General features: G+C 49.7%; 8 protein-coding genes across 8 annotated transcripts; 5 read left to right on the forward strand and 3 right to left on the reverse strand.

The window, feature by feature from the left end:
• Positions 1-74: 74 nt before the first annotated feature.
• Positions 75-3,758, forward strand: VFPPC_08171 (DNA repair protein Rad18; the record flags this gene model as incomplete). The annotated part of the gene is made up of 3 exons (XM_018286923.1): positions 75-176; positions 232-3,528; positions 3,612-3,758. The coding sequence occupies 3 exons, from the start codon at positions 75-77 to the stop codon at positions 3,756-3,758; spliced, it is 3,546 nt and encodes a 1,181-aa protein (XP_018143724.1).
• A 303-nt stretch (positions 3,759-4,061) lies between these two features.
• VFPPC_08172 (ubiquinone biosynthesis protein COQ9 precursor) lies at positions 4,062-4,931 on the reverse strand (the record flags this gene model as incomplete). The annotated part of the gene is made up of 2 exons (XM_018286924.1): positions 4,062-4,394; positions 4,491-4,931. 2 exons carry the CDS (start codon positions 4,929-4,931, stop codon positions 4,062-4,064), a joined length of 774 nt encoding a protein of 257 aa, XP_018143725.1.
• Positions 4,932-7,562: 2,631 nt separating this feature from the next.
• On the forward strand, positions 7,563-7,862 carry VFPPC_16053 (hypothetical protein; the record flags this gene model as incomplete). Its single annotated transcript, XM_018293806.2, has 1 exon — positions 7,563-7,862. The coding sequence occupies one exon, from the start codon at positions 7,563-7,565 to the stop codon at positions 7,860-7,862; it is 300 nt and encodes a 99-aa protein (XP_018143727.2).
• A 310-nt stretch (positions 7,863-8,172) lies between these two features.
• Positions 8,173-8,577, reverse strand: VFPPC_08174 (hypothetical protein; the record flags this gene model as incomplete). The annotated part of the gene is made up of 1 exon (XM_018286926.1): positions 8,173-8,577. One exon carries the CDS (start codon positions 8,575-8,577, stop codon positions 8,173-8,175), a length of 405 nt encoding a protein of 134 aa, XP_018143728.1.
• A 169-nt stretch (positions 8,578-8,746) lies between these two features.
• VFPPC_08176 (RNP domain-containing protein) lies at positions 8,747-10,522 on the forward strand (the record flags this gene model as incomplete). Its single annotated transcript, XM_018286927.1, has 8 exons — positions 8,747-8,951; positions 9,013-9,065; positions 9,210-9,217; positions 9,280-9,373; positions 9,427-9,570; positions 9,632-9,683; positions 9,750-10,177; positions 10,238-10,522. The coding sequence occupies 8 exons, from the start codon at positions 8,747-8,749 to the stop codon at positions 10,520-10,522; spliced, it is 1,269 nt and encodes a 422-aa protein (XP_018143729.1).
• A 1,460-nt stretch (positions 10,523-11,982) lies between these two features.
• On the reverse strand, positions 11,983-12,555 carry VFPPC_16054 (signal recognition particle domain-containing protein; the record flags this gene model as incomplete). The annotated part of the gene is made up of 3 exons (XM_018293807.2): positions 11,983-12,260; positions 12,349-12,445; positions 12,526-12,555. The coding sequence occupies 3 exons, from the start codon at positions 12,553-12,555 to the stop codon at positions 11,983-11,985; spliced, it is 405 nt and encodes a 134-aa protein (XP_018143730.2).
• A 221-nt stretch (positions 12,556-12,776) lies between these two features.
• Positions 12,777-13,061, forward strand: VFPPC_16055 (hypothetical protein; the record flags this gene model as incomplete). Its single annotated transcript, XM_022428992.1, has 1 exon — positions 12,777-13,061. The coding sequence occupies one exon, from the start codon at positions 12,777-12,779 to the stop codon at positions 13,059-13,061; it is 285 nt and encodes a 94-aa protein (XP_022284392.1).
• A 136-nt stretch (positions 13,062-13,197) lies between these two features.
• VFPPC_08177 (armadillo-type fold domain-containing protein) lies at positions 13,198-15,846 on the forward strand (the record flags this gene model as incomplete). The annotated part of the gene is made up of 1 exon (XM_018286928.1): positions 13,198-15,846. The coding sequence occupies one exon, from the start codon at positions 13,198-13,200 to the stop codon at positions 15,844-15,846; it is 2,649 nt and encodes an 882-aa protein (XP_018143732.1).
• Positions 15,847-15,911: the final 65 nt, after the last annotated feature.

Raw genomic sequence — 15,911 nt, forward strand, 5'->3', positions numbered from 1 at the left:
ACAGTTTCTCCCATCACAAAACTACGACGAGTTTGATCCAGTATAATCTTTTGCCCTCCTTATCCGTTCTCACCATGGCTTCAAAGCGGGTCAGGACGGCTGTAGACGGCGAACATCTGCAAGAGAATGTGGAAAATTCTGGAGACGGACTTGGTTCGGCAAATGAGAACCGACTTGTAAGAGAGAGGCTTCTTCATTGCTGCCGACTCGTGGATTAACGGGAATGACCAGGCGAAACGACTTCGAGTATCACCTGACGCCAGCAACGACCGCGTCAGAAGGTCAATCACTCATGATGGCAATTCGGGCACCGAAGAACATGCGGAGGATGAGGATGATGAGGATGATGCTGAGGACGAGGAAATGAACGGCGACACCGATACCCCCAACTCCCCGCCCCAGACGCAGTACGAAATAATGCGAGATGCCGGTTTCAAACACCTGCAAAATACAGACAAAGACGACCTGCAAGCTACACAGAAGCTCAAACTTCGCCCGACTAATGTTGGCCAGAATATGGCAGCGGAGAGCGGTATTATTGAGAGTATCACCTGCTACAACTTCATGTGCCATGAGCGGTTACATGTGGAGCTTGGTCCCCTGATCAACTTCATCGTTGGCGAAAACGGCAGCGGCAAGAGCGCAGTGCTGACCGCACTAACGCTGTGTCTTGGAGGGAAAGCAAGCGATACCAATAGGGGGGGTAGTCTGAAGTCCTTCGTGAAGGAAGGTCAGGCTCATGGCAGCCTTGTGGTCAAGATAAAGAATGCCGGATCAGATTCATACCAGCATGATATCTACGGGGATTCTATTCTTGTCGAGCGCCATTTTTCCAAAACCGGAAGCAGTGGCTTCAAGATAAAAAATGACCAGGGCCGAGTTATATCCACAAAGAAGCAAGAAGTGGATGAAATATCCGAATGGTATGCTCTGCAAATGGGCAACCCGCTGACTGTGCTCTCCCAAGATAATGCCAGACAATTTCTCAACTCCGCGACTCCCACACAAAAATACAAGTACTTTGTGTCAGGTGTTCAATTGGAACAGCTTGATAACGACTATAAAATGTCTCAAGACACATTGGACAGAACCATCACACTGAGAGATGACTTGGGCGACAAGATTAACCATGTCAAAAAGGAGATGGAGGACGCCCAACGCCTAGCCGAGACCGTACAAAGGAACAATAGCCTGCGGGAAAGGGCTCGACACTACCGGAATCAACTTGTCTGGTCGCAGGTTGTGGAACAAGAACAAGCATTAGAACGGCAAGGGACCGAGTTGGAGACTCGAAAGCAACGCATACACCAGCTGAAACAAAATTGTGAGAACATGACAAAGGCACTAGACGATGTCATACAGAAACTTGAGCGGGCAAACACAGCTCGAGAAGGGCTGAATGACGATTACACTGCGATGGAGGGGACTATTGCATCTGTAGAGGCGGCATATGTTGGAGCCAAGAAAGACCTGACAGAGCTGCATCTTGAAGAGCGGGATGCCTTCAGCAGGCTCAAGACGGTGAAGGCTGACATTGAAACATATGAAGCAAAAATTCGAGAAGAGGAGGAACGGCTCGTTGAATCTTCTGGGTCTGCCCGTGCGGAAAAGGAAGCAGAGCACAAGCGAGCCCAAGCTCGTGAGGCAGACCTCAACCAACAGATCAAAGATTGTACGCAACAACTACCAGGTTTCCAATCCAGAGTTGTAGAAATCGAGCAGACTATGAAGAAACATCAACGCCACAGGGATCAGAAAAAGAAAGATATTGTTGCTGCCCAACAAGGAGTTAGAGAACTCGAGAAGAGTACCGGGTCCATCTATGATGGATTCGATACCGACATTAAGCAGCTTGCGAGAACTGTTGCAGCAGAATCAGAATTTGACAGCAAGCCGTTAGGACCTCTGGGCGCTCATATCAAGCTGATTAAGCCGGAATGGTCGGGCATCCTAGAGAAGACACTCGGAGAAGCCTTGAACGCCTTTGTTGTACAAAGCAAAAAGGACCAATCTCGTCTGTCAGGCCTGATTCGTCAATCTGGCATGAAAAAGCCTCCGCCAGTGTACATTGCATATGGGGGACGGATTGATACGAAGTCCCAAGAACCCGCCGACGAGTTTGATTCAATTTTACGCGTGCTGGAGTTTGATGAAGAACTAGTTCGGTCCCAGTTGATCATTAATAACCAGATTGAGAAAGTTATTCTCGTGGAGGACCGAGTACGGGCTGAAGAAATCATGATTGACAACGGCCCCCCTCGAAATGTCGCTGCGTGCATATGCTTTCACGATGGAAAGGGGAAAAGGGGGCAAGGACTACGAATCACGAATCGAGGCGGCACGATAGGAACTAGCCCTGTGATCCCATCGAGTATGCGGCCCCGGATGCAATCCGATGCTGCTCGGCAACTGGCTCTACAAAAGGAAAATCTGAAGCAACTGGGACTGGAGCTGAGGGATGTGAATGTGGAGGAGCGGCTAGCCACGCAAGCTCTTCAAAAAGCCAAGTCAGAGTTGGAAAATAAGAAAAAGAGCATCAAAACGCTCGAAAATGATCTTCGTCGAACTCAAGCTGACATAGAGAAGGCCGCAGAGGAACTGGACAGCTTTGAGGGTGTAGATGATCGTCTATATCTGCTGCGTTCTGAGCTAAAAGCTAAGCAGACAGAGGAAACCCAGCTTGGCAACCAGTATGGCAACCTCAAATTAGCAAAGCGAGAGCTCGGAGCCAAATCCGATGCGGCCAAGAGAAATCTCGATGCAGCAAGGGATGAGCAAAAGGACTTCCAAAATCGTGTCAATAAATCGGACGCGAAGATTCAAAGTTATGATTCAATGAGACGGATAGCTGTATCCAAGAAAAACGATGCGTTCGAAAAGGTTGATATTGAGCAATTTGAGCTGAATCGGGCTGAGTCAAAGCGGGACGAAAAGGCCGACCAAGTCCAAGACTTCGTCCGACAAGCTGAAGAGGTAGCACCTGGTCGTGTACACATCCCAGAGGGCGAGGATTACCAAAGTATCGAGAAGAAGTACGAAAAAATATGTGAGCAGCTTGCTCAGCGCGAGGCTAGAATTGGAGCATCCGATCAACAGATATATGATCGTGCAAACGAAGCCACCTCTAAATACGAGAGCGTCATGCGACAGACACAAGATGTTGATGAAACGATCATGTCCCTAAAGCGTGCCATTGAGCACAGACTTCATCTGTGGCGACAATTTCAACGGCAAATTAGTGCTCGAATACGAATTCAGTTCAATTATCTGCTTAGTGAACGCGGGTTTCGTGGTAAAATTGACCTCGACCATCGTGGAAGAAAGGTTACCATCCATATTGAACCAGATGAGACCAGGAAAAGCTCTGCGGGTCGGAATACCAAGACCCTATCTGGCGGCGAGAAATCATTTTCTTCGATTTGCATGCTATTATCAGTCTGGGAAGCAATTGGCTCCCCAATCCGATGCTTGGACGAATTTGATGTATTCATGGACAATGTTAACAGAGCCATTAGTACTAACATGCTGGTGAGTAATTGCACACGAGCCTTCCCTGCCTGAAGGATGGCTGAAGGGCCGAGATAACGTCAGGCTAACATTGGAGATACAAGGTGGATGCGGCTCGTCGCTCCGTCTCCAGACAATACATCTTGATCACTCCAAATGCCATTGAGGGCCGGGCCCGCCTTGACAAAGATGTCAAAATTATTCGGTATTACTTCACAGCCAAATTACATCACAAGGATTATACATACTGACGAGAGCATGAAGGTTGACGGATCCTCGACAGCGGACGTTAGTTAGCTGATGGAAAGAGATCAGTCTATGGACAGCTGTGATTGTATCGGTCGACCTCGACAATGCTGGGGGTTAATGTCGGGTTTCTCTAACTCGTGACGGTCAACAATCCGTGGAATCTCGCCATGAGAATGAAGTAGTGGACAAACGCAGCACAGGGCAGTGGCTGGGCGTCTGTCACTTAGATCTAGATGGATAATGTACAAGATGATGGTGAAGTATAATACATCGTCTCTCGGTTAGGGGACGTTTAACTTTATGCCTCATATCCTGATACCCTTGCTTCTAAGCACGTTTACACCTGCGTTCGCTGTGAAGTCGGTCCAGGCTCCCAGGGCTCCAACGATTCCTCCAAGCGCCGTTACGTCTTGCAACCTTCTAGTCAAGAATTTGTGAGTGTCGACAAAGTCCGGTGACTTATCGTTCGTCATGAATAGCTCGCTCGCGCTGTATACCATAGATAGCGATGCCCTCTTGGTATACCAGGAAGAGTCGACCGATTTGTCACCAGCCAGATACCACATCTCGTCCGAAAGTTTGGCAAGTTCTTTCAGAGAAGCCGGGACGTAGCTAGGCTGTGCCATTATGGCAAGTGCCTTGGCGTTATCTAAGTTAGCAGAAGTACGGCCAAGATGTGCAGGACGCTTCATCCAAGTTAAGAGCAAGAGTGTATAGGATAGGGGGAATCATACCTCCTGCCATTTGTGAATAATGTCCTTGTTTGCCATGAGTCTGGCCCACGCCAAGGCGGCTACTTTGGACCCAACTCCTGTGACTGTTGTGTTTTCCTCCATCGTGCGAAACAGCGCTCGGCTCGTATCCGAAAGAGCCAGGCGTTGATGGACAAGATGGAAACGGATCAGGCTGAACACGCCATCCGACAGCACACTTGGGCTGATGTCCAGATATCCGGCATCTTGGGCTCCGAGACTTAGGGAACGGCAAGAGAATCCATGACTGGGGACATGTTGATAGGCGGCTGAAAGAATAGCATCTTCCACACTAGAAACCGACTTTTGTGACAAGGGATGCTCATGTGAATGAAATCCTGCTTGGATGAGGCGAGCGTTGCGAGGCGTGCTCAGTCGACGCGTCGCCTGGAACAAAACCCGGCGAGTTGGCAGGGCTTGCATTATCGCACAAGAACTCGGCACAAGGCAAAGCAGCCGGCGTAAGACAGTCAAATGACGATGCAAATGTATGACGCAGAAGGAATCATACAGGAATAGTGACCGTCTGTCGTTGCGGTTCTGCTTCGCTCCGTGTATGGCTCAGGTCGGTCGTATGGTAGTTGACTCGTCGTCGACGAAGGTTGAACCTGGTTTCATGCGACCGTCATGGCACAGACATGGTAGTGCTGTGGTGGGTTGAGTGCCCCATGTCTGGCGTGGTCCGGGTCGCCCACGTTCCATTGGCCAGTCTGGTTCTATCAATCAATATTCTGGTACTCCGTACGGAGTACTCAAGTGTTTGACGTGTCGAATTTACCGGGGACCACGAAGTACCGCGCACCTTGATAGCAACATACCGACCTAGGTAGGTACTTAATCTTGGACTGAGAAATGAGACCCGCAGCGCCGGAATACGCGAAAAATCGACCCGCCTGATTTGGTTCCTTCACGCTGTGGTACTGACGAGGATTGCTCGGGGGGCGGCTCATTTTTGCTCGGGGGGCGGTTTGCCCCACTAACTACCACTTCCAGATAGTCACTATATTCTTTATCCTCTGAGTGCAATTACCATGTTCGCTCGGGCCTTGCCCTCACTTCCCAGTAAATTTAGGGACTAAAACTCTGTCCTTGCCTGCGGCGCTGCGATTACAATTGCCAATCCGGCAGCGCATACGCTGTCCTGCCGGACTCAGGAAATACAGTTGGTAGCCAGGCACTTTGTGCAGCTTACGGTGCCCTGGAAGTGGTAGTTAGTGGGGCAAGCCGCCCCCCGAGCAATCCTCGTACTGACTACATGTACCTACCTACCTACCTAGGTAGGTACCTAGGTAGGTTCTTTACAGGGTTTTCGATACTATGATGCGCATGTTCGCCGTGGCGCGGAAAATAGAGCACCGGCAGGCATTGAAGGTCAACTTTTCCTGCAAAGCAACTTTAGAATTCGCAGGTGGATGGTGAGCCTCCATGTCCCAAACTTCCAACTTTAGAAAGGATGCTGAGCGGATGTCATGGAACCAGCGGGTCAAGTATGCACAAATGGCCACCGGTAATAAGACCGCTGTGACATATAGATGTCAGAGGTTAAAGGGCATTGCTAAATCCAGTTTCTGATATCTTGGCTATTAGAGAAGACGTCACGATGTAACCCGAAATTGCTAGCCAGCGATGTGGACGACTCGTCAATTTGCGTGTACAAGACCGCACATCAACTTCCAAGTTGGCATGCTGAATCCACTGTGCACACCTAGACAGGATGGATCTCCCTACGACCTACCCATTATATATTCACGGTGCCTGAAGGAACAAGGGCAAGAAGGGGTCTGGTGTGGTTTGGTGTGGTGTGGCCTAGTCAAGTCAATAATTTCACAGTGTTAGTCTGATGCAATTGACAGCCTCTGCTGAGAGGCACTGATTCATATCTTTATATGTTCATGTGTGACGTCCCACCTTGCCTGGCACGGGTGGTTCATGGCATAAGATCGAATTCCGCACAGTTTTGGTGCTAGGCCAAAAATCAGGCCGAAAAATAGCTGAGGTGAATCTTCCGTCGCAGCTGGCTCTTGGCTGGCACCAGACAAAGAACTTCAATCAGTTAGGTGACGGACCCGGCATTTCACATCAAGTCCACAGAGCTCCAGTCAACATCAATATTGGGGGCCTAATTATTTCCAGGTTTTTTTCGGCAACGAGGCATCTGGAGGTTCAAGCATCAATAGCACCTGTGCCATCTTGGCAACTTGGCTCTCATACTTGTGTACTACGTGCGCTGGGCGAGCAAGCACGCAAGCACGCAAGCACGAACCGGGTACCAGCAATAAACTCAAGCTCAAGCTCAAGCACGAGTTCCTGCGCCAGTCTGCAAATTTTGGCCATTGTGTTGCCCAAGCACGACCTCCTAGCACGACCCCGACCCGGACCAGAGTTGACCTGGCCGGCACTCAAGTCTTTTCCTGGCTGTCCACCAGACTGGACGTATGTTTGCTTGAGCTTTACCCTCCCTTCCTCCCTCCAATCTCTCCTTTTTCTCAAGCTCGAGAATTACGACAAGTCTCCAGCCTGTCCCTCCCCTCCCTTCGTTTCCGTCTCTTTCCAATCCTTTCCAATCCTTCCTCTCCTGCCTCGTCCAGGGAGGTACGGGAGTACTGGCCCAGGTGGATTAACTTGAGGCAAGAAGATTTGTACTTCGTTCCTGAGGTAGGGTAGCTTGCAGCTCGACCCCCCTTGTCCACTTACCTCCTTAGCAATCCCATTCGCTGCCTGATTCACCCTCGTTCGAGCCAGAGGCGCGTCTTTTTGTTTCTCGCCAACTTGCTCTTACAAGCTTACCCCATCACCTCGCACCCCCCTTCGCACTCGCGCCGCCACCATCCCAATTCTGACTTTTGCTGCATCCAGCTTGCATTTATGCGAGTCTCTGTTGTTTGCTGACAGTTGTGTCCTCCTCCTCACCACAGTGCTCGTCTTTCGTCATATTCCCGCTCAGTGCCCGCAACCAGGCTTGAGCTACCCTCCTTTCTGTTGAGACACCACCCGCTTGCCTTTCACCGAGCTTTGGGCACAGAGCCTCGTCGTTCACAACGCTTAGACTTTGTCATGGGTACGTCTTCCCCTCTGTTGTGCATTTGCGTCTATCCGCACCTCTTCTACCCCGTCCATGCCGCCGCCCTCACTGCCCTCTCGCTGTTCACGTTCAAGGCTTGCTATCGCAGTCTTTACCAGGCAATTATCTGGCAGTCCCACCTGTTGCTTTGCCCGCACAAGGAAGTCACACCGAGGTGTAGCGTCTTTTGCTCAAAGACTATCTTTACGCCCATCCGAGCCGTCAGCCTTGTTGCAGATAGAGATCAGCTGTCAACGACACAGCTCGGACATCATCGTCACCATCAAAGTTGATGCTATTTCCTGACTTCTGTAACTGCTTCATCATCACTCACACCAAAGATCACGCTCTGCCAAACACAACGTTCTGGTCTGCTCGCCTTTTCCCTTACGCTGTGCTATCATAAGCCCCCTTATCTGCATGTTCCCTGCCTGCTTCCCTCCCAAACTGTCCTCCCTCTCCCACAAACCACCACCCACACTCTTCCTCTTGTGTTTTATGCATCTGCTTCGACCGCAATTAGTGGCCACCATTTGGTTTTCTTGACATCCTTTTGAGGAAGAAACGTCCACTTAGATATCTAACTGTCCTTGTATAGCTGACTCAGGCGACACCTATCGACCCGTAAGTTTTCCGTTGACTTTCCAGCCGTCTCATCATTTTATCACTCGACCGGACCCTCTTCTCTGCGCTGGCTCCTCTTCGAGTCTGGCTTGGACTTCTGGCCTCCAGGTATTGTCCAATGTGGATGATCGAAGTAATGAGTCTGTCTTGTGAGCCTTCTGTACTTGGTGGCATGTATAAGCTACCAACTATTGCTAGGACGGAGCAGCACTCGTCGTTGTTTAGCTGCGGATGGGCCAGTCGCCCGTCTACAGTGACATTCGATGAGGAGGTCCGCGCTATAATTCTCCAATCATGAAAGCACCCAGAGAAACTCGCGTGACATGTCGCCAAGTTACAGGACGGCGTGCAATGTCGGCTGTCTAGTTGCGCGAACCACGACATGCAATGATTGGATATGGGCTTTAATGCTGACTTGAAACAGCGAGAGAGGTCTCGATCACCCCGCCGACGCTCCAGAAGCCCGGGTCGACAATCACGCAGGCGCTCATTTTCGCCTCGCAGTAGATCGAATAGTAGAGACGATTATAGACGCGGCCGTGATCGCTCGCCCATGACTGGAACAGGCGCCCCTAGCGGAGGATCTAGCGCAGGTTACGGCGGACAGGCACCGCATCGATCGTACGAAGAGCGAGCCGCGGCAAGAGAGCAAATGATGAGCAACATTCGAGAGACCTCACAGCAAGACCGCCGCGTCTATGTTGGCAATCTTTCATACGATGTGAAGTGGCATCATCTGAAAGATTTTATGAGACAGGGTACGTGTATTAACACCGCACCACGATCGCAGAGTGCTTGTCTAACAGAATGTTCTCACAGCTGGAGAAGTCCTCTTCGCTGATGTGCTTCTTCTCCCCAATGGAATGTCGAAGGTGGGCTTTATCACATAGTCTTTGGCTGGTTTTCTTTTCCGCTCCTTTCTACATCTTTCCTCTTTTGTTTGGCACATTCCCTTTCGCAGGCTTTTGATGGATGGCTGGGTTGACGGGTTCGGACGATGTCCTGGACGACTGTAGGGATGCGGGTACGTTCTTTCGTTTTGACCTTGCGACGGCAAAGGGGTCAAAGGCTCACCAATGGTTATAGAATTGTGGAATATGCAACGAGAGAACAGGCTCAGCAAGCCGTTGCTCAGCTTAGCAACCAGAACTTGATGGGACGACTGGTCTATGTTCGAGAGGTAAGCCGTCTCAAGTCTGAACTCGATTGGCATCGACTGACTACTTTCCAAAGGACCGTGAGGCCGAGCCACGATTTATCGGTGCCACCGGAGGCAACCGCGGCGGGTTTAGCGGAGGCATGTCTGGCGGCTTTAACAATCAAGGCGGATACAGTGGCCCTCCTGGCGCAGGTGGTCGACAGATCTACGTAGCTAACGTCAGTGGCATTCGATATTTGTGGTAGCCTCCCCTTGTATTGTAATTCTAACTCTCAACAGCTTCCGTTCAACATTGGGTGGCAGGACCTGAAAGATCTGTTCCGACAGGCTGGTGAGTTTGCACTTCATCATCAATACTGGGCGAAAAACTTTGCATCTGACACTGACTGCCCACCAGCTCGTGTTGGTGGGGTTATTCGTGCCGATGTTCATATTGGTCCCGATGGCCGTCCCAAGGGCTCTGGTATTGTTGTGTTCGAGAACCCTGATGACGCCCGAAATGCTATTCAGCAGTTCAACGGGTATGATTGGCAAGGTCGAATGCTTGAGGTCAGGGAAGATCGATATGCTGGCTCCGGGGGAATGGGCTTCTCTGGTCGAGGCGGCTACGGCGGCGGTATGAGAGGCGGTTTCAGTGGTGGATTTGGCCGTGGAGGCTATGGTGGAGGCCGAGGCGGCTTCGGATTCAGCGGTCGTGGTGGGTTTTCTGCCGGTGGTGGTGGTGGGAACTTCGATGCCTCATCCGCCGCCGCCGTGCCTCCGAACCCATTCACAGACGGTGCCACCGCTGGGACTGAAAAGGGCGAGACAATTTACGTCCGTAATGTGAGTTGACAACAAAATATGGCAGTTTGATTCCGATATATATGCTGATTTTCGTACTAGCTTCCATGGTCTACGAGTAATGATGACTTGGTTGACTTATTCACTACGATTGGCAAGGTTGAGCAGGCCGAAATACAATATGAGCCTAGTGGTCGATCCAGGGGCTCTGGTGTCGTTCGTTTCGATACCGCAGACACTGCCGAGACTGCGATAGCTAAATTCCAGGGCTACCAGTACGGTGGCCGCCCTCTCAACCTGAGCTTCGTCAAGTATCTGAATCAGCCTGGCGGCGAGAGCATGGAAACAGACACCCATGCTGGGCTGACACAGGACCAGATCATGTAAGCAAAGGGTATCGAACAACCCGTATTGCGTTATTCCAAGCCGTATAGTGGACGAAACATTGGCCATGGAGGGAGTGGCGCTGAGACGGAGAAGCATTGCTCACTCCTTGCAGCCTATCTGGCCATGATACTCTCCTTATGTCTTTTTCTTGATTTTTATGTTTCTCTTTGGTCGATCTTTCCGCAAAATGAGAATAAAAAGTTGGATGAATTTGTAATTCACGTGGCGTGGACGTGGGCGATCCGACTTTGAATGAATCGGTTTAGTGAGAAGAACCGTTGATATTTTACATCTGCCCTCGAATCGTGATGATTCTAAGACCCAAATGAACAAGGCGGTCAGGCTATATGACGAGCGCCATTGTGTGCGTGAGCTGAGGTGAGACATGATCTTGTAATGAATAAATAAAGTGTCCCGTCTCTAGAACAAATGGCCCACTGTAGCCGTGATATTACGACAGACCAGGAACCATGAAGAGTACTTGGACATTCGAATTGTTGTTGGGTGCAAGTGGCCATGTCACATTACATTTGGATATTAGCTTTTCTGTTTTATTGATTTGCCCTGTCATCGTCGTTTAACGTTGCAGGTGGTAGACTTGTCAAATGAACTGTCAATCCCCGTACTGACATGGACGTACAACCAGACAAATACTCCCAGGTGCCGTCTTGGCCCCTTGTAAATCTGGCCTAGGGTTGTCATCATAGGTGCGAGCCTTCAACTCCGTCTTGCCATTCCCCTACCCGTGACTCCACCTATCGTTACAAATCATGCACATAACATTTTTGACGTATTTGGCAAATGACGAATTCGCTGCTGCCTAGGTACTCATAGGAGCAGTGCCAGAGAGTCAGTGGCACTTTGGTTGTCTAATTTGTTCCGGTTTGCTTTTTTCTTTATTACCCCTTCTACCGCCACTTTATTTTCATACAAACATCTTTGCAAGACATCACATATTTCATGCACTCTTCACCAAGGGGTAAATTGCTTAACGGTTCTCTCCGAGTAGCCTAACGGGAAGGTGTATCAGCAATGTCTCCAAACATCAGTCACTTGCGTCAAATCTGCCGAATCCCACTACCATCTGGCAAGAAAGATACGCATGTGGCCACTTGCTAAACAATTACTTCTATCGTAACAATGGGATTACACAAATCGACTCGGTTGGGTTTTTGTTTTGCTTGCTTGCTTGCTTCACTGCACTTTCGCTGCAGTGGGATGTGCTGCTGTTATCAACACCTTATCAGCCACAAAAACAGTTTGAAAAAGTTTGCAGGCAGCTGCTCGTTCTGTATTGGCACGCTAGAATTACAAAGTAAAATAATTCTACCCATACTGAGCCTCAGTATTGTGTGGGTTGGATGTTTCCACCTGTCTTTTCCCCGAGCAGAGCATGAGACAGTACATGCCAAGCCAAGCATTTGTTATGTAATATGTTGTCCATCCCTATGTGAATATCTTCAAGATACAGTTTTCTTCTTCCTTGCTTTAGCTTTCTTCTTGCTTCGATCTCTGGGCCTCAGTGCAGTCATCCCAGATTTGCAAACATCGGCATATCTGGCGTAAAAGCCGCCAAGGTCATCAGGTTGGACGACCGTTGATATCTTTATCTTATCAGATCTATTTCTCTTTGATTTGCCATTTGATGCTCTAATTATGACTGGCATGGAGTTCCCGACATGTCGATCAGCCATGGCATCATTACCATCTACACCATCGCTTTCTACCCCCAGCGTTACTAAGTGGACAGTGCGGTTAGCGATGAGAATCTAGACAGGGTGTTATCGTGACAAGAGTGGGAGGATAAGTTTCGACAAATCCAGAGCGAAGAGGCTGATACTCACAACGCTTTTGAGTCAAATAGACCGCTCCATGGCTTGCGCCTTTTCTTTGGGCGAAGAGCTCGCCAAGCTTAGCGAAAAACTGTACTCTGAGGGGTTAATCGTTGAATCCTTCGGCCTGTACGGAAAATCAAGGTTGTCAAATGATATCAGACTACTTGCCTCGTCTTGGCTTAAGTGTTTAGATTCCATTTCAAATCCTAACGTCTCTTTCAAGTCGATGCCTGGGCATGACCATGCGTTGCGATCTGGTGTGTTCCGCGGCTGTATGTTGAAAGAAATGACCTGGTTTAGTGCGACTGCCCACCTACTTTGCTCGTTGGCCAATAATTGTGGGGAAACATATACACTTGTCAAGAAGTTGTCCATCTCACATTCTCCAAGGTTGGCATGCCCCATAATTATTTTCGCACATGCAGCCTCCCTCTGGCAGTTGTGCCTCAGCCAACAGACCAGGCAGGCCTTGCAGACTCTTTCACTTCCAGTCAACGAACACGAAGGCTTTAGTCAAGTTGCAGATTGTCCAGTTTCCATCCACTCAAATCAACCTGTTCTCTTGCACGTCGAACAATTTCCCTGGTTTCTTTTTCCGTGGTAGCTATTCCATCTGCCGCAATGGTCTGCAATATTCCCACTTTTTTGTGCCTTCAATCGTAGCTGGCCTGTCCCGAACTTTCCCCCCCCCAGTGCCTTCATAACAAAAGTGTGTCGGAACATCTGCAACTCTCAAATTTGCCATCTCAACTTCACTCAACTTCACTCAGCGATAGGAGGCTGTCGTCTACTACGGAGAACAACTTGCTTCTGGTTCAATCGCCAAACAATTCATTCAAGATGCCGACTGGCTCCGTCCTAGAGTTGCAGCAAAAACTGTTCAAGCGGATTGGTGTTGAGTCACTGCCGCGGAGGCAAGGACCCGCAACGAGGAGTCGTCATGGCTCATTTCAGTCTCTTGCACGGAAAGAGGAACGCAGATCAAAAAGAACACGGAGGAAAGCCCAGAGATACTCGAAGCATCCTCCGGCGTCAGTGACGGAAACCGTGGAGAGCAATAAAGGGTATGATGGACGTGGAAAACCATCTGCAATACACCTTCATTCAACATCCGAATTTTCGCCAAAGGCGGAGGAGGACATGTTCATGGGCCATGACACAGCCAGCGGTTCCTCAGATGAGACCGAGGGTTGGGATGACTCGCTTGATAAAGACCTTGCGGAGAAGCCTAAACAGTCGCCAAAGGGAGGGTCGATATCCAAGACTCTCAAGGACAAGCTTGCTCAAGATGATGCTGATATCGAAGAATTTGAGAGGAAGCTTGGTATGAGAAAGGGTCGTCGATCTCTACCGCAAGCGTTCAAAGACGATGGCCTTGATGAAATAATCGGCGAAATCGGTGAAGATACTGCCAGTAGTGAAGATGAGGTGAAGAAGCGGAAGCGTGCGTATGATGACTGGCTCTCCTTGAAAAGAAGAAAATCCGAGTCCGAGCCTATTGCACAGCCCTTCTCTGTTCGGGCATCTGGGCAGAGCTACGAATCGATTAGGGACGGCTCTGTGGATGATCTCACCGACGACAGCTCAGCGCATTACTCTGATTTGCCTTACGACGACCCCGAGGATAGCCATGGCCGAGGCATTGATCACCGCCGTCGAGTCGGTGGCGAACCTGGCACGACGGTTGCTGAGTATGCCAATCACAGAGTCGATGAGCCTGGTGGCAACGACGAATCCATCAGAAGTGTCGACCCCCCTGAAAGAGAGAACCCCTATGTTGCGCCAACCGAAGGGAAGTCCATCTTCAAGTACATCCCTCCTTCGCGACGCCATGGAGGTGCAGGGTCAGAGCACCAAGCCCAGTCTCATCTGCAAAAGAGACTTCGTGGCTTAGTTAACCGATTGACTGACGCCAATATCATATCGATTTTGCAATCTGTTGAAGAAATATATCAGTCAAATGCTCGAGGAGAAGTTACGGAGATACTTACTGATTCTATCCTGGCCCAAATGCGCAGAGCAGAAAGCCTCAATGACCAATTCTTCGTTTTAGTGGGCGGGTTTTCCGCCGCAGTTTACAAGATTACGGGTTCCAGCTTTGCGTCACATATGGTGCGACGTGTAGTCAACGAGTTCGGCGAATATTATGGCCAAGCCTCGGATCATGGCGGCAGCCACCAAGGGTTAACAAAGGAGTCCTCCAACTTCCTCACCTTCCTCACACAGCTATATGTTTTCGACGTGATTAGCTGTAGAATCATCTTTGATTTCATGGAAAAACTACTGGACAGCCTTTCTGAGCTGAATGTGGAATTACTGCTAAGAGTCTGTCGAATGGCTGGAAAGCTGTTGCGAAGAGATGACCCTCAAGCACTCAAGCATGTTTCTTATGTGTTGAACTCTTCCGTCAACAAGCTTGGGTATACGAATGTCTCAGTACGCACGAAGTTCATGATTGAGACAATTCAGGGCTTGAAGAATAGCAAGCCCAGAGCCAAGGGAATGGACTCCGCCATAGTGTCTGAGCACGTTCTTCGCATGAAAAAGCGTCTTGGTGAACTGAAATCGCAGTCTCGGAGGCTGGAAGGACTTGCGCCAATGGGCATTGGCCTCAAAGATATTGAGACCATAGACAAGCACGGCAGGTGGTGGCTTGTTGGCGCCAGCGTGCCAACGTACCACGATGCGGAAGAAAGGGCGAAAATAATATCTGCCGCTGCAGAAAGTGGCCATGAGAACACGCTGGATGATGAGGACATGGATTTTGTTCTACCGGATTATCCAAGCAAGGCAAAGGCGCAAGGTCTCAATACGACTGCCCAGGTCGCCATTTTTACGGCTATCATGTCGGCACTCAACTACGAACATGGCTATCGCCAATTCGTAGGGCTAAAACTAAAAAGAGATGAACAGTTGGAAATCACTCGGGTTCTTGTCCAATGTGTTGGAAGCGAACCCAGCTACAATGAATATTACGCATTGGTTGGGGGTCAGGCATGCGTAAATAGCAGGATACGATTTGCGTTTCAAGATCGCCTCTGGAAAACGTTTCGAAACTTAGGCGAATCCCTCTTTGGTGAGGGAGCAGAGGCTGATGAAGTGTCGGGAGGAGAAGGCCTGAGAAGCGAGCGTCGGTTGGGTAATATGGCTCAGTTCTACGCGTCACTTGTTGCGAATGGCCATCTGAGTATCAGCCTTCTCAAACCTTTGGATCTCCCCGGCTTGAACCAATGGTCGGCGTTGTTTGTGGAGCTGTTCCTTCTGAGTCTACTCAGGGAATGCAAAAGGAAGAAGACTAATGAAGATATGAAAGTGGAGAGCGTTTTTGGGCCTGCCAAGGGCCAGCCTTCTCTTGCTGCCAATCTGCATTGGTTTCTCAGAAAGAGAATTCCCAAGTCTAAACATGTGCGGGACAGGGAGCGCAAGTCAATGCAGCTGGTATGGGAGAAGGCGCAAGAAACCGTACATGAATCTAAAAAAGCTGGTTAACGACGACTCTTCGTTCCATGTTACGGTCAGACTATATAGCAGGAGGACTACCTACCTAGGTAGGT

Source organism: Pochonia chlamydosporia, chromosome 4, assembly GCF_001653235.2.
Source record: "Pochonia chlamydosporia 170 chromosome 4, whole genome shotgun sequence".
Taxonomy (NCBI): domain Eukaryota; kingdom Fungi; phylum Ascomycota; class Sordariomycetes; order Hypocreales; family Clavicipitaceae; genus Pochonia; species Pochonia chlamydosporia.